Here is a 26,200-nt window from a genome sequence, read left to right as displayed (position 1 = left end):
AGGAGGCTTCAATAAAGGCAGTGAGGAAGAGATCATTGGCTGCAAATCAATAATTTCTCTGCATTTGTGTGTAACCAACCGTACATTAGGCACGCTTACTTAAAGGCCCCCTATTATACTGTTTTTCATCAATATATTATAGGTCTCAGATATAAACAAAACATGTCTCTGAAGCGTTTGGCTCGAAACACCAAACAGATCGTGCATTGTAGCATCCCATAAACCCCTCTGTTTCAGCCCTGTTTCAAAAGTGCTGATTCTGTGTGTGTTACTTTAGATGAAAATAAGGACGCCCCTCTGAGAGATATTTGGTTTAAATATATCTCTGAGAGATATTTGGTATAAAAAACCACAATGACGCTCTAGGAGGAGGTTCAGTTGATAAGGTATGGGGGGGGGGGGTTACCTTGGTTGGGTATTGGCTCATGATTACACAAGCCAAAAAAATCGTTATGATATCATAAAGTGGCCACAGAGGGGACACATATTTATGTATAAAAGACATCAAAAAGTGCATTTTGCATAATACAGTAGGTCCCCTTTAAATGTGTATTTGCGTGGTTGTTAAGAGGTTTGCATTAATTTGTGCATTCACAAATATATAAACACTTGTTCACAATCTACCTATCACAATGTGTAAAAGAAAATATAAATGTGTGTTATTTTCTATTCTGATACATATTTTTGGTTTTAAGTGACAGCTATTTTTGAAAGCTTTCAGAAAGCCGAGGCAGTTTGCTTTTCACTGTAGCACAAACACATTCCAGAGGACAAGGCCAAAAGCTTTTATAACACCGGTTTTATACTTGAAGACTGACAGGCCACTGTTTACTGTATTATTTGCCTGGCAGCATTCAATCCTATCATACACATTCTGTTCAGATTCCTCAAGGTGTTTTCCAACTACATTTGTTGCAGTGGTATGTTAGATCGCTTGAACTTCTGTCCAAACAGTTAGGCCTGCTGGCCTTTTGAATGTGATTGTTTATTGAGACATTTTCAGAGATTTAAACACAGTCTGCACAGGCCAATTTTACCTCGCTATATAAATGTTGTCCGATCTGTAAAATGTCGCAAAGATTATGTTGTTTTGATGTCTTTCTAGAAGAGGATACATTAAATGCGCTGCAGTGCCTCCCACTTTTGGTGTAGATGAGATCAGTGGCAAAGCATCAGCTCAGATCTGTTAATCCTAACATAATCTTTCAAGATGCACTTTGCTGTTTTAACAGCTTTTCCTCCTGCAGCTAAAATTGCTTGCATTTATTTTTGTCCGTGAGTATGCGTTGGTTTAACTGTCTTTCTTTCTTTCTTTCTTTCTTTCTTTCTTTCTTTCTTTCTTTCTAGGTGGGGAGGTGCCCTACACTACTCTCGCTACAAGAATGATGATGGGCGTTTGGTGGATGTTTGCTCTTATTGTCATTTCCTCGTATACCGCCAACCTAGCAGCATTCCTCACCATCTCACGCATTGAGAACTCCATACAGTAAGTATCCAACAGATGTTCCTTCAATGTTGTCAGTTGTGGCAAACACATAGCTTCAAAATGTATTTTTGTGGCTTTACCTTCTGAAAAACTCAGTACTTTCGACATAGGTATTGTGATACAAAAACTAAAACTGTTTAACCATTACCAAGATTTAGTTTTTTCTTAAAGTTACACATCACAACTTCACAGAGGTACCAGATAAAAGGTATTTATGCATTTAACTGTGCACACACACAATTACATTTGCTCAAATATATTCATTATAGTTGGTGTGTAGCTTTGCGTGCATGACACATTGTTTCTAACACACTGAGACACTCTGCAGTCTCCCCCAGTGGGCTTGATTATTGAAATCCATTTTAACAAGCAGGTGTAATGCATAAGAGAGAGAGACACACACACACACACACACACACAATTACTTCCATATCCTTTCCCTCCTGTCACCCCTCCTTCATCACCCCGTTGTAGCATAGCAATTTCCTGTTTCGCTCAAGTTGGTGTGTGTGTGTGTGTGTGTGTGTGTGTGTGTGTGTGTGTGTGTGTGTGTGTGTGTGTGTGTGTGTGTGTGTGTGTGTGTGTGTGTGTGTGTGTGTGTGTGTGTGTGTGTGTGTGTGTGTGTGTGTGTGTGTGTGTGTGTGTGTGTGTGTGTGTGTGTGTGTGTGTGTGTGTGTGTGTGTGTGTGTGTGTGTGTGTGTGTGTGTGTGTGTGTGTGTGTGTGTGTGTGTGTGTGTGTGTGTGTGTGTGTGTGTGTGTGTGTGTGTGTAACACAATGATGTAGATACTGAAGATATGGAGAAACAGAGAGAGAGAATGAGGCCAAGTAGTTATGAAAGTAAGAAGAGAGTGTTTAGCATGTTCCTCCTTGGTCCTAAGTGGCGGGGCAGAACATGTATCCCATGTGCCCTCTGTTTATCTATCCTTGTGATAATATGTTTGCCTGTTTCTCTCCTGGTGGCACAAGGAAACGCTCATCTCTCATTGGACTAATCAGCATGCTGAAGCATCCGCTATGCCCGGCAGTGCTTGGCTTTGGAATAAACAACATTTATTTCTCTAAATCTCATCTCTATCTGTCGCTGAATTAGTTTCTGTCAGTTTGACTATACGTCCCTTTCTTATACCCTCTCTTTTTTTTCCTTTGACAGACCTCCTTTTATACTTTTGTTTCCACTTCTCTCTCTTTTTAATTTTGTCTTTTCCCCCCTTTTATCCAATTATTTCTTCCTAGAACCTTAAAAGTGTGTAGGAAAACAAATCACTTTTCTTTTGTCTCTTTTTGATGTTTTTTTCTGCTTCAATTTGCTGTCATTAGTGAGTGCCTCTCAGTTTACCGCCTCATTCAGCATCCATTGAGCTAATTAAGGATTTCCATAAATTGTAATGCATTATCTTTAATGTGTTGACTCTTCCGGGGTCATTAGTGGCATAATTACCACCTTAACAGCAGCACCCGCATGGCCTTGGGTCTCCAAAGATGGGTTTTAGGATGAGTGGTGAGAAGGAACATACCCAAAACAAACAGAGTAATCGTAAAGCATAACAAAACCTCAACGCAGAGATGAAGAGAGCAGCCAAGCGAGGAAAAAGAGAGGATTGTGATTTTGTGATTAGCGTGCACTTTAATCTGATGAATACTTTATTAACATATTACACAGATGGTAGGAGAGCAAATGGTTTAGGGAGTGAGAGGGAAAATTATTGAATTATGGAAAAGAGCAAGCAAGAGACAGGAAAGGAAAGAAAGGCAGGGGAAGGATGGAGGCATCGCCCGTCTTCGTGTCTCAGGGAGCCAGCAGGACAGACAGGGTGTTTAAGTATTAATGCCCTTGTTTCATCTTGGAAATGAAATAACAAGTGAGCATTCAGAACCCTCTCCGGACTATTTCACGCTTGGATGTTTTCCCTCAATTTCAGTGTGAATCCTTTAGGAAAACGGGGAGGGGTGGTGGCAGGGACAAAGAGAGAGCAACATACAAAGAGAGAGATACAACGATATAAACTTTATAAAGTGGAAATAAAGAAAGGAGGCAGGTGGAAGAAAAGACGAGACGAAAGATAAAAGTTAGAAGGGAAGAGTGAAGTGAAGTAAATAGAAATTGGAAAAAAGCATGCAAGAAGAGAGAGGAGAAGCTAGTGGTGAAGAGAAGAATGAGCAATAGATTTCAGACGTTTTAACGTGAGTTAGGAGGTGGCAACTGTTGGGAGATGAAAGCAATGGAGGGGAACAATTGGTCAGGATGGGAAGATTGAAAGACAGATGGAGTGTTTGAGGATAGAAAGCTTCTCTCACAGCAGGTGTCTCATTATGTTACGGTCGCTAATGATGCCAGTAAAGTCAATCAGGTGGTTAGTGTTCTCGTGTAAGCTTCATAATGGCTGGTAACTGTTCTGTGCATGCATGTCTGTAAAATCCCAGTATGTAGCTCGGACAGCAGAGTGGCTCCACTGGTCAGCGGCTCATTGGCTTATTCATAGTCTGGCATGTTTTCTTAAGGGCCATGAAGTCAAGATTTACCGTCACACTTTCACTTTATCGCCCTCTATTAACGAGAATGGGATTGTAACAGCATTGTCTCTTTGACAGTATATGATGAAAGTAATGAATGGAATAATGTTAAACACTTAAAGAGCCTGTGACACCATCCCAACAACTGTTGTGCAATGAAATATTGGGCTACTAGTAATCTCGAACCGTCAGTTTAAAAAAGAAAAAGCGATACCGTTCCGTTAAATATCAATAATTTCGAACATCGCGGGGAAATTCCTTGACTCATTTTGAAGTTTTGGGGGAAGCCGGAAGTGACGTCAATGCGGGAACGCTTCGAGAGCCAAACACGGACAAAGTGTGTTGTGTCATGCGTAGAAATGGTGAATTACTGAGATTAGGCACGTTAATAACGTTTTAATGAAGTTGACTACAGTATATTCATATTTGTCAGTGCTTTCATGTCAATTCGGCGAACATAAACATAAATGATCGTGGTGAAGATGATGATTAAAAATCGGGAGTGAGAGCTGCTGAATTTCCTCCCGTCGGATGTGATATAAAAACAAATCGATTATTTTTGTAGTTGTAAACTCAAGTGGATGAAACTACATTTATTAGTGCTTTCATGTCAATTCGGCGAACATATGATACATTAAATGATGAGTGAGGATGATGATTAAAAATCGTTTGTTTGAGCCGGTCTGCATTTCCTGATGAGAAAACAAACCGATGCTTTTTGTAGTTGTAGTACACCAACAACATGGATTAAACGTGTGTTTTTTTTACCACAATGTTGGGGAAATGAATGGATAACATGCACGGATTATTATTATTATTCCCACTCCGATCGGGACACTAGGTCCACCGTTTCCCCGCAGCGAGGCTCCCCCCGTTGACAATTTACGTGGGCTGGGTGCAGTGGCGGACTGGCCATCGGGACGAATCCCGATGGGCCGGTACCGAAGTGGGCCGGTCGGATAAGTAACTAGCACATCCCCCATAGGCGGCGCGTGAGGCTCAGGTTTGAGAAGGCTAAATAACTTCTTTTACCTGACGCTGCCCGCCTCCGGCGTCTATAGAAAAGAGATCAACTCAGTGTGCGGAGTTTAAATCTCTCAAGTCATATTACAGGATAAAGGAAATACAGTTTAAACTGCCGTATGCAGAGAAGACGCCGACGTGTCGCACTTATCATTCATATTACATCATCAATCAGATCATCGATCATATAATATCATAATATATCATATATTTCCTGATCTGAGTCAGCTTCTCCAGCCTCATCTGGCCGTGCAACACTCACAGTGTCACAGACTGGATGCAGAAGTATTATTTATCACATTATGTTGACGAAACACTCGAGACAAATGTAATTAAAGTCAGATCCACTCGTGTCTTAGACGTGAACGCGCTCTCAGCTGGAGAGAGAAACCCTGGCTTGATTTACCGAGTTGATAACCAGCGTCGTAGGACCGCTTAGCGAGATCTCGTTTGTTAGTTTGTTGTTGTTAGTTTGTTTGTTACTCAAACATATCCAGGGTCTGTTGAACTGGCTTCGTAGTACAGGGCACAGGTGGCTAGCAGCGCTAATGTCAAAGACACAGACATTATACATTATATTTGTATTTTACCAGGATGCAGTGACACAAATATTTACATATTTACATTTACTATCTACAGCACCCTGACATCCCCCACTCCCCCCGTTGACAATTTACTAGCGGTACCGAAGTGGGCCGGTCGAGAGTCCCGGGATGATTTTTAGTCCCAGTCCCACTGGCTACATGACCATATGATCGCCCATATTGACGCACCTCATTCCTAAACTTCTAACAGATACAACATAAACCGATCCTTCAGCCTCATATGAGCTCTCAGACACGTTCAACATTAACCTGTCATCACTGTCTGAGCTTGCTGCTGTGTGCGCCGTCGTGCGTTTACATCTGACTGTATATATATAAAGGTTTACATGCAGATGCTGGGATCCTGGACGGTGCAGCTGGAGCGCTGTGCCCGCAATGACGTCACCCATCATTTGGCGGGACTTGAAGAATCCGCGAGAAGATCCAGAAAATTGTCAACATTGAAGGCAGATTAATGGTTATCAAAGTACAAATATCCAAAATCAGTTCAGTAACGGTTTTCAAGGGGACAATATGTACTCAAATTGATGGGTTTGGATGATGGGGGAAAACCGTGTCACAGGCTCTTTAAACAGTAGTGCATTAGCTAGCTTCTGCACAAGAGTGATAACATGTTATGAAATAGAGATTTAATACATTTTTGAATGCCCTTTTAATATTTTCAGCCATACATTTTTGATTGTGTTTTTCACTGTAGGAGTATAACTATAGGTACGTAACCCCAGTTCTCAGAGTAACATGAAGTGAGATGTCTCACTATGGGATGCGCCTCATCGCGGAGCAAACAGAAGCATCAATCTCATTACGCCAATCCTGATTGGCTGGTGATCTTGACGTCAACGTCAGGGAATCACCCCCTATAAGTAGCTTGCGCCACGACGCATGCGTCATTCAAAATAAGCACCTCTTCTCGCTTCACCATAGCAAGGAGGGTCGTCTGGTGAGACATCTCACTTCATGTTACTCTGAGTACTGGGGTTACGTAAGTAACCTATAGTTCTCATTCATAACACTCCGTTCGATGTCTCACTATGGGATATTGTAGCTCCCGTATTGCCAGACGAGCTTATCTCGAAAATCACCAAACCAACCAGAACTTAACAGGTAGAGTCCCGACTCAACAAGGTGCCCAGCACTGCTCGGGCCACGCTTGGAGCGGAGACGTCTAGCCTGTAAAAGCGGACAAAAGTGAGCGGTGAGGACCAGCTCGCCGCTGCACAGATGTCTTGGATGGAAACATCATTGAACAAAGCCCAGGATGTAGCCAGGCCCCGAGTCGAGTGAGCCCGCAGACCCAAAGGTGCTTGCAGATTCTGACTCGTATAGGCCAAAGCAATTGCCTCCACAATCCAGTGGGAGAGCCGTTGCTTAGTAACAGGCTTGCCCTTGTGAGGGTTAGCCCAGGACACAAAGAGTTGGTCATTAAGACAAAGCTCCTTTGATCTGTCCATATATGTGCGTAAAGCACGGACTGGACACAGCAGATCCTGCTGCTGTTCTCCGGAGGAAACCAGCGGCGGAGGAAATGCCTCAATGTCAATTGGGGTACACGAACCAACCACCTTTGGTGTAAAGGCAGGGTTGGGCTTCAACAACACTCTCGTTTGCCCTGGGGCGAACTGAGTGCATGAAGGATGTACAGACAGCGCATGAATATCACTGACCCGCTTGGCGGATGCCAGGGCCAGTAACAGCACTGTCTTGAGTGACAGATGTTTCATGTCAGCTCCTTCCAGGGGTTCAAATGGGGTCATTCTGAGCCCATTTAAAACCACTGCCAAGTCCCATAAGGGCACCAGCGACTTGGAAACAGGGAGGAGCCTGCGAGCTCCCTTCATAAAACGGCAGACCAAAGGATGTTGGCTAGCCATCTTTCCCTCAAAGCCCACATGGCATGCAGCAATAGCAGCCAGGTACATCTTGATCGTGGAGAAAGCTCTGTGTTTATCGATCAAGTCCTGTAGAAATGATAAAATCACCCCGACAGGACATTGAAAAGAGATGTGCCCTTCTTGAAGGCACCACTCCTCAAACACCCTCCACTTACAGTCGTAAAGAGACCTGGTGGAGGAAGCTCTCGCACTCTGAATAGTGTTTATCACCTTCTGAGGGAGTCCCACTGTATTCAGATTGTACCACTCACGGGTCAGGCCCATAGTGCCCCGCGCTCTGGGCGTGGGTGAAGGATCGCACCCCCCCCCCGCCTGAGACAATCTGTCCCTGCGTAGTGGGGGCTGCCATGGCTGCCCGCACAACAGCTGATATATCTCCGCCAGCCCATACATTGCGGGCCAGTGCAGAGCTATCAGGATAAGAGTGTGACGTTGCTCCTTCACTCTGGCCAGAGTTGGGGGTATCAGAGCCAGGGGTGGGAACGCGTACAGAAGACCCGGAGGTCAATCGTGTACGAGTGCGTCCACGCCTAACGGTGCGTTTAAATCGTGCATTAAAGAGAACAGCTGTCATTGAGCATTTTCTCTTTATGCGAACAGATTTAACGCGGCTCTGCCGTAACGCACCCACAGCGGACTCACGATCCTTGGATGTGGAGTCCAGTCTGCATAGAGTGGTGCACCTCTGGACAGTAGTTCTGTCCCGAGGTACATCACTCCTGGTACATGCGTCGCTCTCAGAGAGAGGAGACGTCTGCCGCTCCAAGGGATCAGTTTGTTGTGTTATGGGGCCCTCCAGTGTCTGAGCACTGTGGTGCCCCATTTCGACAATCCCCACCGACACAGCGCATGCGCGTGACGGTGGTGCCTCCACGACCCCAGCCAGCACTGCGCGTGACGGTGGTGCCCTTACAGCCCCAGCCGGCACTGCGCATGCGCGTGACGGTGGTGCCTTCACAGACCCGTCAATTGTCCGCCCTTTGAGAGAGGCCGTAGCTGCTCTCAGAAGGGGAACAGTTGACGGACTGTTTATTGTTTTTCTTTTCATTTTTTCGAGCTGCGCCCTTGGCTCGAAGCCTGGATGCGTCAGCGGAAAATGTTTTATGACAGAAAAATCAATAAGTGTGTGACATGTGTTTATGCGGACTTGAGGATGGTGTTGAGGATGGTGTTGAGGCCTCTCTCGAGGCGGCGGGAACACATTTAGAGCTGGGGAACCGTAGACTTCCAGCTCTGTCACAGAGGGGAGAAGGAGGGGCTGTCACGCCGCTCGCTTCTTCTTCCTCGACTGCTGGCCGAAATTCTGGGTTGGCTGCGCCTGGGCTGCAGCCGGAACCGGAGATTTTCTAGGCCAGCTCGCCCTCGTCCCCTGCCTGGACTGGGGACTCGGGGCGGACTGCGACCTCTGCGTTTTCGGTATTTTGAACCGAGCAGGGTTCGGGGCAGCTTGGACTTGCCTTCGCAGCGGCAGCCCTTCGAGGGAGGCAGAGGTGGAGGGCCTCGTCCTCCTTCTTTTTCGACTCGCATCTCCTCTGCATGGAGGCAAGAGTGGAGCCGAAAATCCCCTCGGGAACGATGGGCATGTCAAGCACATCCTCCTTTTCCCGGTCTGGGAGGTTGGTGAGGTTGAGCCATCTAGCGCTTTCCTGCACCACCATGATCCCCATTGTTTTGCCCGTGGCCTGGACGGCGCAGCGTTGGACACGGAGACAAATGTCTGTGACCGCGGCCAACTCGTCCAGAACGGCCGGTCCAGGATTACTCGACATATCCTCACAGAGCTCCGCTTGGTATGCGGTTAGTAGTGAGGAAACGTTCAGAGCCCTGGCGGACAACTCTGCGGCTCTGTAGGACCGTTCAGTCATGGTCGACTGGAAACGGTCCACCTTCGCTGGCAGCATGGGGTTCCTGCTTGGTGACGGGCCCATCTTCGGTAGGAGGTGGGCTGCCACCAGCAGTTCCATCGGCGGTATGCGGAGCAGGCCGAGCCTCTCCATATCGTCGCAGTCTAGGGAGGAGGCACCCTGGATTGGGGCCTTTTTGCTAAAGAGTCGGTCCCTCCACGAGACCGACACCTCATCCAACATCTCCGGGAAGACCGGGAGGAGTTGCCTCCTTGTCCTCGTTGCTTGGGGAGAATGTTTCCCCTCGTAACGGGACCTGGCGGTCTCCTTGGCCATTTCGGGCCACGGGATGTCTAGCCTGGACGCAGTGCGCTGACACGTAGCCTGCAGGTCCATGCTCAGACAGGGCGAAGCTGGTGGGCTATCGCCCGGGAGAGCAGCCATCGATCCCGGCTTTGCCGTTTGAGCCGATGACATGAAGATATCTTCTTCTTGCTCATCCAAATCAGACAGGAGGGACTCAGAGGTGTCCTCTTCGTCCTCCATGTAGTCTAATTTCAGGACATCCTCCGCGGGCGAGACCATGGTGAGGTCTGGCCGGGAGCTCCTGCCTGGTGAGGCGTGGGGCTCCGTTCCTGCGTCTCTTGCCGCCACCGGGTCCCGGCCTGACACGGCGTGGGATCCCGGTTCCGCAGCTGCCGCTGTTAGTGAGCCCCACACCGACACAGTGACGGGCTCAGTCTCTGCGGCGGACGCCCCCGTGTCTTGATTGCCAAACGGTGAATCAGTGGACATGAGGGAGTCCTGTTCCAACAAGCTAGCTTGGCATGCTATCCGTCGGTGGAGGCTCTTCATGGTGAAACGGGCACAATGCCTGCACAAGCCGGAGTTGTCGATAGCCTCCTGGGCGTGTTCCAGCCCGAGACAGGACGAGCAGACCTGGTGTGAGTCTGTGCCTGCTATCTTCAACCCGCAGCCGCATGACCGAGCCTCCGAGTCCCTGACTCCTCTGGTGTGATGGGGAGAGGCGTCCATCTTGTTCACCTCGTGGCGTGGAGAGGACCCGCTCGTAACAGGTACGTCGTTGAGAGAAAAGTGTTACCAACCCGTCCTTAATCCGGAGAAAAAGGGACGGTGTGGGTCCTTTGTTCTCAAAGAATATTGACTGGTGTGTCAATATACTTCTAATCCTTTTCTCCTCCGTGAGAGAGAAAAAGAAAAGCGTCCACGCTACCGTGGTGTCGGTAGTAAGGGGAAGCTAGCTAGCAACAGGTGCGTAGCTAGCTTGAGAAAAATCAAAACCTTACCTTACTTTCCGGGGAAAGAAACGGCGAGGTCGATTTTAATACTAACTGGCGTTAGTATTACCGTCTTCTTGCGAAGCAGAAGGAGTAGCCGGTGAGCGCCCGTCGACCGAAATGTTTTGGATTTGGGTTCAGTCTGTGGACTGTTGAGCTTGTCCGGCTACTGTAGAGATGTGCTCTGAAGCGAGAAGAGGTGTTTGAATGACGCATGCGTCGTGGCGCAAGCTACTTATAGGGGGTGATTCCCTGACGTTGACGTCAAGATCACCAGCCAATCAGGATTGGCGTAATGAGATTGATGCTTCTGTTTGCTCCGCGATGAGGCGCATCCCATAGTGAGACATCGAACGGAGTGTTATGAATGAGAACTGAGCTTAAGTCACTGAGTCTCATTCATTATTTTCTTTTGGTCTCAGTAAAATCTTAACTCATCTGAGATTTTATTCTTGTCTCTGCTTACATATGAACACACCATTAAAAAAACCAACGCAGAGTTATTAGCCAGTGAAACCCATTCACAGAGGGGAGTAGTGGGACGGAGAGATTATTAAGGCCAAAGATTAATTGATGGCAATAAAAGATTCATGTTCCCAGCAAAGTTCATTAAAATCTTCAAAGTTATTTTTTTCTTTTAGAGCGGGTCAGAGAGAGAGAGAAATTGCAGGAACTGTGACCGTCCATAAAACGTATGAATGTTATTTTGTGTGTGCGTTTCTGTGTGTGCAGTCTTGTTAAAATGTGAACAGAACCGACTTATATTTTGGCCCGATGTTAAATCTGCTATTGTGTTTGTATTACAAGGGAATTAATGAAGTCATACTGTAAACACGTTCTTCATTAAGCAGGACAAGTTGAGTGTTTTATTTTTTTTAAATGTGTGTTTCCCAAATCCATGGGTGGTATGTAGCAGCCATTTAACAAACACACAGTAATTAGTTCCTGTAATGGTTCTCCATTACATTTCTCAGCGGCCAAACTCTTTGAGAGGCAACCCAGGCATGGTTGCATTATAATTACCAATAGCTTGTGTATTCCCCCAGAGGTGGCAATTTATGTTCGAGGGGCAGAGCGAGAGAAGAAGGATGAGAGAGAGTGAGATGGGATTTACAAAGAACTGAGTGACTTATTTTACATTTTTCTTAATTTCTAATCCTCTGATATTGTCTTTGTACAGTTGTAAGCATAAACTGTGTGCAGTAAGCCAAGCATATTGTTCAGCACTGTGAGTAAGTGCTGCTGTCTAACCTGCTTCCCATCCACATTTTTCTCAAATGTGTTGGTCACGGCCAATTGCCATTGTTCTATTTTTATTCCATGTGAATTACATCCCCAACTCCCACTTTTGGCATTTGAAGAGTTTAGGGTAACACTTTATATTAAGGTACACAAATTAACCATCAACTAGTTGTTAATTAACATGCATATTAGCAGTATATTGGCTCTTTATTAGTCATTATAAAACACTTATTAATGTCTTATTTTGCATGACCATATTCTACAAGTAATAAGCCATTAGTTGAGAGTTTTTCCTCAATAACCCTCGAATTAGTGCTTATTTATTGCAAGTAGGGAGGTTGTTGTACATGAGTTTTGGTCTTAATATGCTTTGCTCAATATGGGCCAAATAAGGCAGTAGTACCACAAGAATAGTAATTCTACCATAATAACACTTATGAACAAGACATGAAACTATAAGCAGGGTTGCCAACTTTGGGTACCTGGCTGGAGTGAGATGTTGATATCATGGGTTTAATTACAAATATGCGCACTAAATTACTGCTATTGTGTCAGCAGCGGGACCTTAGTGTAAGGGAAACTTCTGTGTAGCAATGCAGTGGGAGTCACCGACTCAGGAAGGAGACACGGTAGAGCAGGAGCTTTGATGTCAAACACTGGAGGTTTATTTGGAGTTAACGGCCGGAGCATTCACATCACAAGTCACAGCAGTCACGGTCTGACTGCACGGGTGGTTGCCACGTCAATTCTGGAGCGCCTCTCTCTCGTTAGCCCATTTAACTGGTTTCACAGAGAGTAATCAACATATTTTGAAAAGATAGTTTAAACAGTTGGGCACACTGAGTTACTTGCGTCCGTCACTTATGGCCTCGAAGATGTCATACCTTGGAGTCCACAAACAACAAAGAAGGAAGTGTCCCAGTGCACCCACAACAACAGACCATCTGTGACCTAGTGTTGACCGGTCACAGAATGGGAACAATAACATTATGGCTGGCCTATGTCCTTAAAGGAGCCTATGTCCTTAAAGGAGATAAACAGACGTCAGGGTTGGTCCTGTACGTCATATCTAGGTGTCTAGGTCAATAATTTCCCTAACACTTAGCATATTTATAGGATATACAATATATACAAATACACAATATTGGACACAGACTATAAAGGGCACAAAGTTTCATTCATTAATGAAAGTCAAACACATGTTTGTTTCCCCTGTTTTATTGTGTGCCTGTCGCAATAAACAATTCATTGACTTATCGTACGATAAATTAAAATTAACTCGATAAATTGCCATTTACATGAGGATGTGACTAGCAGTTTAAAAGCAGGTACTTGAATTATTATTATATATTATCATTATGTCAGTGGTCTAAAATGGTCATACAACGGTGCCGACAATATTATCTTTTATCGCAATAATTTCCGGTAAAATGTATCTAACAAAATTAATTATCGTGAGAGGCCTATACATGAAACACACACACACAAACAAATATACAGACTTACTCCAAACTGCCAAATATATTAATTAACACACTCTCACTCTCATATACTCTTTGACTCTATTTTGGCCTAGTAGAACAATAAGCAGCAGACTTTTACTTTTTTATCATTTCTACTGGATCTTAGATCTGCGCATGCGCAATACGGGTTGGGGATTGACCAACCGGCTCCCACTGCTCTGCTGTCTGTTAACGTTGTTAAGAGTGGCGGGGGCGGATCGACAGCTTGAGCAGCAGTCAACTCAACATTGTAAATAACCAACCAAAGAGTGAGAGTTGGCAACCCTGCTACAAGTGTTAATTGTGTCTAAATAATTCAAAATTAGGTATTTATATCTAAGAATATGTGTTGGGGTATCGACAGTTCAGCTACCAATAGCAAGGTGATATTGACCTGTATGTTTCATATTTGCACATTTATATATTTTGTAAAATTTGTACTGAAGGTTGGACAGGAAACCGGGTACAGGAAGTAGGAGAAAGTGAACAGAATAGCATGGCAGTAGACCTATGCAGTAGACATCAATAAGTAGACTGCTACTAATTTTTCCTTTGCAACCTGAAGAGTAAAATGGTCAATTCAGTCCGAAAGCAATGACTGTAAGTGTAAGCCTTACACTTACACTGTAAGGATTAGTAACATGTAGGCTATTGTGTTTATGTGATGACACTTGGAGATGTTTAAACGGTTTAAACACAATGAGAAAATGCGTTAGCATTCACGCTAGCATTTGCTCCGGGACGCCGGCAGTAGCTAGCCCCCTGCGGCTCCGTTAGCTCCGGCGGCCACCACTGGGATAATTGGGTCCCCTATTAAGATTAGCTCCCGTTTAACATTATGGGCGTCATAGCCATAGACTATAAAAGTCTTACCCAAGGCTGAATCATAAACTGCAACGCAGCACCTGAGATTACTTCCAAAAAGTTGTTCACGTTCTCAATTTTTTACGTTTAACGTTATATTCTTTCGGTACACGGTAAGTGTACCGTTACACCCCTAGTTAATGTTACACTTGCATGTATGAAATCATTAAGTGCCTTGTAACTTAATCTTTGTATAGTTTCACTCCGTTTGAATGTCAGTGGACTGCAAATAAGTCAATAAAGGAGCATGGCTGCTCATTCCCTGGCTCTCAAAAGAGTTTGGCTGGCTGTTTAATCTATGTTCACACTGAGACAGTACAACACATAGAGAGAACAGTACACCTATTGTGTAAATACATACAAGCAGGTCACACAGTATGATCACAAATATATAAAATCTGTTAAAAAAAATCTGTTTTTATTAAAAAGTACAGACTGCATTATGTGTTCTCAGCCTTGGAGAAACTTGACATGTTTTGGAATGTGTCTGAACCTCTCTTCAGTGGTTCATTAATAAAACAGATATTTCAACGTGTGCCTACTTTGTTCATGTACTGTTGAGGTTAATTTCAGTAGTTGTGTGCTATAATGTATTTACAAAGTGTGAAGAGGAGGCAACTTTAGAATGGGGAACATGTTCAGGTCAATTAGAGTCCAACTAATAGCTTATTGGTTATGAACAAGACTTAATTTTAAAATAGGGAACATATTCTTGGATAGAAATATCTAATTTTGAGTTATTTAGACACAATTAACACTTATAGTTTCATGTCTTGTAAGAAGAGATCATATTTGTTAAGTGTTATTATGGGAGAATAACTATTCTTGTGGTACTACTGTCTTATTAGGCCCATATTGAGCAGAGCATATTAAGACCAAATCTCATGTACAACAACTTCCTTACTTTCAACAAATAAGCACTAATTAGAGGGTTATTGAGGAAAAACTCAACTAATGGCTTATTACTTGGTTTTCTTTGGAAGTTTTTCCTTGTACGATGTGAGGGTCTAAGGACAGAGGGTGTCGTATTGTCATACTGATATTCTGTACACACTGAGACAAATGTAACATTTGTGATATTGGGCTATATAAATAAACATTGATTGATTGATTGATTGAGAATATGGTCATGTAGAATAAGGCATTAATAAGTGTTTTATAATGACTAATAAAGAGCCAATATACATTAGGGGTGCAACAACTAATCGATTAAAATCGATTACCAAATTAGTTGCCAACTAATTCAGTCGTCGATTCGTTGGTGACGTCATCACGTGTGTTTTACGCCCGGTTAAGCTCTAACTTTATTGGTCTTTGTATCGGTACTGGAGACATTTAAAAAAGATATGTCATGTATTATTGCTACAAAGACATTATATCGCAGTCTTAGTGTCGCCAACTCGTTTCTAATATGCAAAAAGACAAACAAATGCGTCTATGATGTATTTTCGATATTTCTCTCCCCCGCCTGCTTGCGAGGGGCAGTTTACACACGGGCAGCTGCAACATGCAGCAACACACACACGTGGGAGATGGCGGAGAGAACGCGCTCCGAGGTGGTTAAACTTTACCCGTCTCGATGTGGAGAATGCTCGATGCCAAAAGTGGAATAAGAGTTTAGCATGTAAGGGCGGTAACACGAGCTATTTATCTAAACATTTAGCAAAAGTGCTCCACATCCAGACGGAGGAATGCACCGGGTTCGACTGTCTTTCTAGTAGCTCTAGCCCCGTCCACGAGTAACTTTTCCACGTCAGGTGTTATGTATGCTAGCAGCAACACACGGAGCTAACTACATTATACAAACATAATGATTAGAGGTAACAGAGTTATTTGCGGACTTTTGGTGACAGAGCCTTCAGTGTGGCATCCCCCACCCTCTGGAACTCTCTCCCCCCCAAAATCCGCAGCGCCCCAACCCTGGACATTTTCAAAAAAGCCCTCAAAACGCACCTTTTTACCAAGGCTTTCCCCACTGTATAGTTAGTTTAATAGGTTTATTTTTCCGCTACTTCCCCCCCCCACCCCCTTAACCTGTCTGTCTTTTTTCCCCTACTCCCCCCCCCCTACCCGACTTGTAAAGCGACCTTGGGTTTCCTGAAAGGCGCTATAAAAATATTATATATTATTATTATTATTTAGTTTGTTAAAGTTTCAGCTATTCTGTTTACAGTTCTGTTATCAGATTATTTAATACGATTTGTTAAAACACTTGTTTCTTTTGATGTGAAATATTATTTATTTAATTTGAATAAAAAGCAATGTTAGTTTTGTTCACAATTTAAGTTATTTCAATAATATATGTATTTTGGAATCAAGTATTCATCTTTATTGTCTTCATTGTTAGTTTCCACATGCCTAAAACAACCTCAAGCTAAATCTAAAAGTTGATGGCTAAATAAGAGCGTTTGAGAAATTGTGCAAGGTGTAATAGTCCGAATAGTCGATTAATCGTTTCATTAATCGATAGATTAATCGATTATCAAATTAGTCGTTTTTTGCAGCCCTACTCATGGAAGCACAGCATTCGTTTGTGTCGGCTGCCCTTAAAGGCAATGTGAGCGTCCATTCTCATTGGATAACGGAGAATTGTACACCCGGAAGTAAGTATTCCCCTTACTGTCGATTGATTTTACAGTGATATCTGCACTACTCATCGACTAAAAAACACCAGATTATCCTTGTTAATTACACAACATTGATTGCTTTAAGTTGTGTGCAATGCTTTTGTATTTTTCCCCTTCGATTCGGAGAAACAAATTATTTTTTCGGAGTAAAGGATGGCAGAAGACACTACACTACCCAGAATCCCCAGCTATCGTTTGGACTTCACCATGTGCTCTGTTTGACAAACCCCGTGATAGTCCTTAAGCTCTGTGATTGGAGAGTGTGCTCCGAGGGTTACGCCGAGCCTTGAACAGCACTTGAAATGGGATGGAACCACGGAAGACTGTCCAAAACTGGATTTGAACGGCTGGGGGAGCAGGAGGGGAAGAGGCTCTCCGTGCGCGGCGCAGGGAGCTATGACAGCGGACGGAGAGCCTCTTCCCCTCCCGCTCCCCCAGCCTCACCTACTGATTTTAATTTCACCATATATCAAGCCCGATCGATTTCACAATGTCAGCGCACCTCTGCTTTCGTGTTGGTAGTTCAGTCCGAGTTGTTTGACACGCTAGTGCTAGTGCTACCTCAGAAAGTTCATTTTTATACTGAGAAACTGTGCCTTGAACTTGAAGCCATATCAAAATGTTGAATTGTTCATTCAGGGATTCATTTCAGAAATAAAACCAGCTTGAAATGCTATTTTGGTCTGTTACTCCTTTTTGTTTTAGTTTCTGTTACCTTGTAGGTGCTTGTACTGTTAAAGGTGACATGTCATGCTTTTCCGGTTATTACCCGTCCCCTTGTGTGTTATGAAGGTTTTTATGCATGTAAACGGTGTGCAGAGTCAAAACCCTCAAAGTACACCCTGTAGCGAGTAAAACTCTAACACAGAGAAGAACTCCCCAAAAGGCCTCGTTGGTGAAACGTCATCATCCATTTGATTCTTCCGGGTACATCAGGACGTCATGTTGTAACCGGAACGAAATGGACCAATCCGTGGAGCCGTTACGTTAAGTCCGCGGAGCCGTTACGTTAAGCCCCCGCTGATTGGTCCAAATTGACCAATCCACGGACTTCCTCACACACACACGCAGCTCAGCTGATGGCTCCTCCGGGCTGCTGCTGATAACAGACAGTTGGGATCGCGGCGAAATTCTCTCTGCAGACCCATTCTCACAGCGTTTATCAACCTTTTTCTTCTCAATATCAAGCCACACTTATTGTTTTTACTTCGGCTGAGACTGTGTGTGTGCTCAGGGTGAGTTTGGCTGTGTTTCGCTGTGTATCGCTAAACAAGGAAATCACACCTCCACGGAGCTCAGCGCGATTCACAACGTGAAACAATCGGACGTTGTGAATCACCCCGAGCACACACAAAGTCTCAGCCGAAGTAAAAACAATAAGTGTGGCTTGATATTGAGAAGAAAAAGGTTGATAAACGCTGTGAGAATGGGTCTGCAGAGAGAATTTCGCCGCGATCGCAACTGTCTGTTATCAGCAGCAGCCCGGAGGAGACATCAGCAGAACTGCGTGTGTGTGAGAAAGTCTGTGGATTGGTCAATCGGAGCACACTGGGCTCACAGGGAGGGGGGCAAGAGCTCCAACGAGCCGTTTAGTGGAGAGAGTGAATACACGTAGTTTACAGAGATGCTGTATGCGAAACAATGTGAGTTTGGAAAATTGCACAGTATTTTTCTATTGTAATATCCCTCAACAATGGTATTATGATCAGTAGAAAGGACCATGACATGTGACCTTTAAGTAACTTGAAAAATAACCATAATAACCGGCATGAAAATATATCGTAATATATATCGTCTATCGTGATACTGCTTGAAAAATATTGTGATAATATATTTTTCAATATCGCCCACCCCTACTCGAAAGTACTAGTGAGTTAATATGCATTGAAACATATTTATTTTTGATTGATTACTATGGACTGGCTTTGTACAGAAGGATCAACTCTTTATTTCTTGGACAGACTATTCACTCCATATGCATGTTAGAAAGTGTCATCACTGCAGTAGAGGAAATAGCCTTGCAGTGCATTGTGGATACTTGTTGCAGAGAGAGCATTCTATTGGAAACAGGGCACTGCTATATCCATTACTCTAGCCACCAAGTACCTGCAGTATCACCACAATAGTAATACCCAGGGGATGAAGTGAGCCCCATGTGAGATGTGAAGCTAACCATTCTTCCAGAGTCTGCATTGCGCTTAAAGTGAATGGATGACTGGAAACAAAGACTAACTCTATCTACCACTTTTCTCGCCAGGTCCCTCCAGGACTTATCCAAGCAGACGGAGTTGCCTTATGGCACAGTGTTGGACTCAGCAGTATATGATCAGGTCCGCTACAAGTCTATGAACCCCTTCGAGAGAGATCCCATGTACTCCCAGATGTGGCGCATGATTAACCGCACCGGAGGGGGAGAAAACAACGTTGAGGAGTCAAAAGAAGGCATTCGCAAGGTAGGACTTTTTCATTAATTGTCATCTCTTAACAAATGGCCTTTGAAACTTCAAACAACAATGAGATCATGTTGTGTCTGGAAATACTGGGGACAAGGAGCAGAATGGCAGAAACATCAGATACATTATTTATTACGGAGGGGCAAAGCTTTCACATTCAAGCAACTTTTGACCTTGTCTTTCTTGGGGATACAAATATATTGGTTTTATTATCAAATCAACCTGAAGGTCAAAATGACATCAGTCTCTGAGCTTGCCACATACCTGACTTATATTCTCAGTCACTTCTGTTTTCAATCTTGTATTAAGCCTTCTGAACATACAGTATTATTAACAGATAGTGGTTCAATTCAAGTTATGAATAAAACCTCAAATGAAACCTATTTTCTGCAATTAAAATAGCAGGTGTTTGGCGATCAAATTTGTCTTACATATTGACATTTACTAATTTGATAGTAGGACTTGACATTTGCCCTGAAACAAGGTGAACCTTGTGATTGGATCCCACTGCAAGAATTGCCGTGCATGCATGCTCTTCAATTTCTCTTGAGAGCATTTCTGCCGCGCATTATGCTAAATGTCGAAACCAATCATAAAACAGTGCATGTACCCACTGTATGCAAGTGCTGTTATCACTGAATAACGTGGGCAGCAGGTAAATAGTGTCACGTTGCTTTGCACATAGGGATTACTTAGTATATGTGATGTAATAATGCCAGTAAGGTTGAGAGACATAATGCATTATTGCAATCGCTTGTAAAACTCCTAATTTATGTGTATTACATATAGCACATTTAATAACCTCCTGGTTTACAGTGAGTCCTTATGGTACACGGCTCAGCTTCAGTACTGTTTTGATATACAGCTCATGCTACAGGGTCGTCTGTGTTGATAGGGAATAAATCTATCTAAACTATGTTAACGATACACAGATAATGCGTGCATGGTTAAATACTTAATTCCCTCAGTGATTAACCAGCATCATAAATACCTGACTGCTTCATCTCATTTGCATGCATCCCGCTTTCTGTTTGCATCCCTCTGCGCTCCTCCAGTGAGGATCTCACTTTACACCCCCTCCCTCCAGAATATATTAGACTTGAACTGAAGCCAGCGTTGGAAGTGTTGGGAGGAGTGATTAAAGTGGCGGGTGGTGTTTTTAAAACGAGGGGATAAATGCAGTACAAAACAGCATATAAGCACGCCACTATTAACATTCACTCACACACATTGCTTGTTGGCAGATGTGTTAATCTAGTGCATATAACTAATTAGTAGGGTGTCCAGCATTATGAATACATCTGTCATTTATTGCTAAAAAGAAAATGTATGTGTAAATTAAAAATACATTAATCTTCATCATAACCTACTTGACACCAAAAGCAGGATAAAACACTCCGATCTAACTAAATTAGTATAGAATTAGTTATTCGTTTTTGTTAAGTTTGTTTTAAATGGAAATTCTTATATCCTTCAAACTCCAATACAATTATCATTTGGGTTTACATCAAGTGCCCCCCACAAAGTGACTACATTTAGAAAAGACGGTCTTGAAATGCCCTTAGTAATAGGAACCATAGAGCAACATTGTACAGAAGGATTATGTCCTCACAGTTTCACTTGTTGACATTTCTGGACAGGCTGAAAGTGTCATCATTGCACTATTTGAGGTAGCAGTGTGGTTTTCTATGATATCTGCTACCAGTGAGGATACCGTATGCCGGGCCAGCATGATCAAAGTCAAACTCTGTGTTTTTTCCACTGATTGGCTACAGGGAGTGGGGAGAATCAGTTCCACCCTGTAAGTACATCAATGCCACATCGCAGCTCCCAAAACGAGCAGCTAAAATGGTACTGCAGTATCACTAAATGACGCTGTCAGGGTCATGTTAGGCATCAGTTTGCTAGATGGGTAAGGTAGCCATGGCAGCATCAGACCAAAAAGGGATTATCTCATGACAAATACATATTTTCCTTTTACCCGTGGTCCTATTTATTTATCTAGATTGTTCGGTGTGGGTTTCTGCCTTCTTTAAAACACAATAGAATAGACATTATATTGTACTTGGCTTGTGGTTCTCAAAGCATCAGAAAATATATTTTAAACTCAACACCAATGTCTCATTTCAGAAAAGGTGATTTGGTTACACAAGATAATCCTCAGATCATGTTGTGAGCAGCTTCATTTACGAACTACATTACCCTAATAAAAACTCATCACAAGTATCATCTAGTCCCATTATATTAGAGAGAATGCAGATATATCTACACTCAGTTTCTAAAACAATTGGCATCTCACACTAAAACAATTTAATCTAAGAACATTTATATTTTTCATTTTGTGGTAAACTGTCTATTTAGGGTGGACGAATCTTTTAGGATCCACTGACACTGATGCCCCTTTCACACCAGCGCCTTTTCAGCTCCGGCTCGGAGCTAGAGCCTGAAAAGCGCCGGGTTTTCCAGTTCACACCGGAGCTGCGCCGGCTCTTAGCTCCGGAATCCGCTTCATTTCCAGCTCCAAAAAATTGTCGGTCCAGAGGCAAGAGCTTTGGAGCTAAGAGGTGACGTCGCTTACGTATCTCTTACGTCGAGGCGTGCAGGAAACTAAACCCACCTCCCATGGGTCGACTGTTATGCCTGCCTACAAGCAGTAGTGCCTATAAACACACTTTATAAAGTCAGGCAACACTAACCAGGCTTCGTGTGATTCTGTTTATTTGTGCCTTACTTTGACCATCCGTTCGCTGTTATCGATCATTGTGGAGAGAGGCAGACGTGTTGTTTTGTATTATTGCAGCTATCGGATGCAAGTAGTCAGTTTAGCTTCGGTTGCTATGCTAACATCACCCGTTTTATACCAGAGAAACTTTCATAACAGCGTTGTGATACCAAACAGTGTCAATTCAGACTGACACACATTCACTCGGACAGTGAATACTTTAGAGCGGCCGCTGCAGTGTGAGCTAACGGGAGCTAACCGGGAGCTAACGGGAGAATAAACTCCTGTGGAAGAGCAGCCAGCACTGCAGCGGTCGGTAAATGCTGCAGAAACACATTAATAAACAATGAACCACGGCACTCTGGAGAAAAGTATAAGGTTGGAGAAGTCGTTATTCAATTTATTCTGGCTTCGTGTGATTAAAAGCAACACGATCATCGACCCGACGCAGTTGTTGTTGTGAGCTGCCGTAATGGCTGCCGTTGGGGGGCAAATCAGCGATGTAAACGGTGACGTCATGACGCAGCAAGGGCAGCTCTGGGGCGCCAGTGGGCGGTGTGCACAGAGCGGGAGCTGAAAAGGGAAACCGGAGCTGAACCAGAAAAGCTCCCGCTCGGAGCTAGAAACTGAAAAGCGCTGGTGTGAAAGCCGCATTAATGATCATTGATAAGTAAATCATATAAAAAGAACTGCTTTTCAATAGCAGCAGAGTGCGCGAAGCTAGTTGTGACAGGACACAGACCTGGATCATGGGATGTTCATGAGCAGGATGGAGACAGTGGCAGCAAGGCCCGTACAGCCAAAGAGCACAAGAGGGAGGCACACCTTTCCTTCTGACTTTGTCTCTTCTGATTTGATGTTTTTTTTCTATCCTGCATCTGTTTTATTGCACCACCAAATTCTCCTATATAACTTCTGACTCTGTTTCCCCTACTTTACCGCCCTCTCCATATTTTTCCTTTTCCTTTTTGCCCCTTATATATTCCCTTTCTGCACCTCCCTATGTCTCTGTGAGTGTCTTACTCATCACGGTTGTATTCAAGGCTGCAGGGTGCACTCTAGTGGTATACACTGATGCCGTCCCCCTCTCTCAGCTGCATGACACAGGCTGATGTTTTCCTTCTGCTGCAGTGGCATCATCAGTGAAACTGTTGCAATGTTTCATTGTATGATTAACTGTCTAATTAAATGGTATACACAGTACTATAAATTGGAGGTTAATTTCAATTAACAGTTATATGTTCCTTCACATTTAGTATTTAGTGCCTGGAAAAATATTCATTTTAGAGAAAATTGCTGAGGTAGAATGTTACCTTGGAGATGGCCAGATAGAGAAAAAAGGTGTCAAAAGCTCAATTGACTTCACAAACATACTAGTTTTGACCTAAAAGCAAATCCTTGAGAATAGACTTTAAACCTGTTATAATTTCGTCTCACACTGACAAATACGTTTGGAAGGCAGTGAACAGTACCTGGAATAGTGTTCTCAAGCCGGAGGCTATTTGGAAGGCCATGATCTTATTAACAGACCCCATGAGTCAGTCAGACTCAGACATATTTTGTACTGTGTCTCCGTTTGATTTATTTGGATGTGTTTATCTTCTTTCATCCAGTCCCTTTGCTATATTTGATTCCTGTGAGGTTAAGAACTTGATATATTTCCCCCCTCAGTGTCTCCTTTTCCTGAGGATGCTTTTGCCTCTTCCTCTCACGATCTTTCTCTCAGGCCTTTTTCTCTTTCACAATAAACCTCTTACTCGTCGTCTCCTATACACTATGGATTATCTTCCTTTTCAGTTTCGATCCCCTGCAGCAGAATAATATTATGTCAGAACGGGTCAGTGTCTTAGCTGTCTCTGGTATCACTTATATGCACGCACAGACACAGATGCCTGTGCGCGTGGAGGTGCTCATATGCACACAAAAACACATGTCCATAAGCGGTATGCTTTATACACCAAGACATTTACTCACAGGCATTGATACAAACCCGCACACACATACACTTAACACACACACACACATGTTAAGCCAGGCGAATTCTGCAGGGTGAGTCTTGTCACAGGGTAATATATGCGTCTCTCCCATTCTAGTCAATGATCAAGGCGTTCAATAAACTAAGAGGTGTTGCACCTCAGACTTGATATCTCATTAACTTGGTGTCACACATATATCAAAGACGAGCATGCCGCATGTCACTCTTTGAAATAATGGCATCTTCGTTTAAGGCAATGCCTTACTCAACTGTGATCTTCTCTATTTTTTCTGGCATGGTCTCAAGAGGGAAATAAAGTATTTTTTCTCAGTCCTTTGTGTGTGTGATGTAGGCAGGCCTTTTAACTTAAGAGCTTCTTACAGCTCAGCTTTGTCTGTTGTGCTGACTTGTAAAAGAAAGGAATGAAATTAAGCATCAATTACTTGCGCTCTTAATAACTTAACCTCTGCACCCCCTTGACTGCAACGTGTCAATTACTGACACAGAGCATGATGGTAGGAGCTGATAATATGAGGCATCATATCTGTCAATCACAATAAACATCAGGGACAGTAAATGTCATACGGATTTTTTTAATGCATAATACCATTTAAATGTATACTGTTCATAACGTTGTTTACAGTATGTGTCCAGAGCGGGGGTTTTATAATATCAAGCCAGATCAGATAATGATTTTTATTTAGTCAACACTGAAATCATCTAAACCAGGGGAATGGCTCTTAAGCCCTTACACGGCAGCACATAAGTGAAAGTGCATGGCACACATTCAGATATAAATATTCTCACACTCAATCTTAAACAATCAATACAAACTTCACATTTGCATGCTTAGGCACATACATCCCAGTGCAGAACCACACACACACACAAACACACACACACACACACACACACACACACACACACACACACACACACACACACACACACACACACACACACACACACACACACACACACACACACACACACACACACCTGACTGGGCTGATGTAAGTGTCCTTGTGTGAATATATGACAGCTACTCTCTGTCAGGCCTCAAGAGTCTCTGATGACTGCTGAGTGATTTTAGATTTGAGTGGATTGCCAGTTTGAGTGATTTTCTGTCTCTATGACTTTCTGGCTGCACTATGGGAAGGGTCACTTTAGAAAATGTGTCTTTTCCAACATGTCCTTATGATGGCAGCTTAAAGAAAAACACTGTTTTTGAAAAATATCCTGCAATGCTAACTGAAATCAAGGCCAGTAGAGAAAGCATGGTAAAGCTTGTTTTCTTTATAATAAAAAAAGAACGAAAATATAGCATCAGTGATTCACTATCCTTTTAACTTAACTTTTTGCTGATCAGCTTTCAACAGGACAATGAAGCCTTTGGCCTAATATTGATGATTACGAATGTCACCAATGCATGTTTGTAACAGGCAACCAAGGCTGAGGAAGAGGAGGAGGAAGAGAGGGCAGTCTAGCATGTACAAAGTCAAATGCCTCATACATATGTACATATTTGGATTATACTGCATTGAGAAAATTTGCCTCAGCAAAAGCACTCTTGCATTTTTCTGTCATTTGTAAAACTCCCCTTTTCGAAAGAAATACCCATTTATTGGATTTAAATTTCAAATGTGTTCTTTGAATAAACATGGTGAAATGGATCTGACCCATTCAGCCAGAAAGTTCAGACCAATTAATTATCTTGTATTATAACTTACATTTAGTTAATATAACCTGCAAGCATGTAGCTATTTTTGTATCTGTTGACACTTTCCTGGCCATGGTTTTGCTGATACTATTCCTCAAGCACACATACATGTTTTATAATATTATTGATGATGGAAAATGTCTTTACTTCTCTCACATACTGTATGCTTGACTCCATTCTGGAACCGGCCCATCACTTGATGTCTCCCCATCACCGTCTGCCTATTTAGCATAATGTCTCCAGAAATTATGATAAAATATACCTTCATTTATTCACCTCTGCTACATATATCTTTATCCTGGAAGTAAGGAGCTGTATAATGCAAGCCTATAAGCTTTCACCAATCTACCGTAATGACTTCAGTGATGATGATGATGATGATGATGATGATGATGATGATGATGATGATGACTTCAGTGATGATGATGATGATGA

The 26,200-nt window shown here is 43.2% G+C and overlaps 1 protein-coding gene across 2 annotated transcripts in view; it reads left to right on the top strand.

The window, feature by feature from the left end:
• The window catches only part of grid2 (glutamate receptor, ionotropic, delta 2), a 607,329-nt gene that overhangs the window by 512,227 nt on the left and 68,902 nt on the right, over window positions 1-26,200 (top strand). For both annotated transcript variants that reach the window (XR_004552792.1, XM_034091023.1), the window contains exons 12-13: window positions 1,348-1,486; window positions 19,153-19,348. Coding sequence is in view for 1 of the 2 variants with exons in the window: in XM_034091023.1 (XP_033946914.1) it covers window positions 1,348-1,486; window positions 19,153-19,348 (335 nt within the window). In the remaining variant the exon portion in view is untranslated. The remainder of the gene's footprint in view (window positions 1-1,347; window positions 1,487-19,152; window positions 19,349-26,200) is intronic.

This window comes from Pseudochaenichthys georgianus, chromosome 9 (assembly GCF_902827115.2).
Source record: "Pseudochaenichthys georgianus chromosome 9, fPseGeo1.2, whole genome shotgun sequence".
NCBI classification, from domain to species: Eukaryota; Metazoa; Chordata; class Actinopteri; order Perciformes; family Channichthyidae; genus Pseudochaenichthys; species Pseudochaenichthys georgianus.
This window is presented reverse-complemented; position numbering and strand designations above follow the sequence as displayed.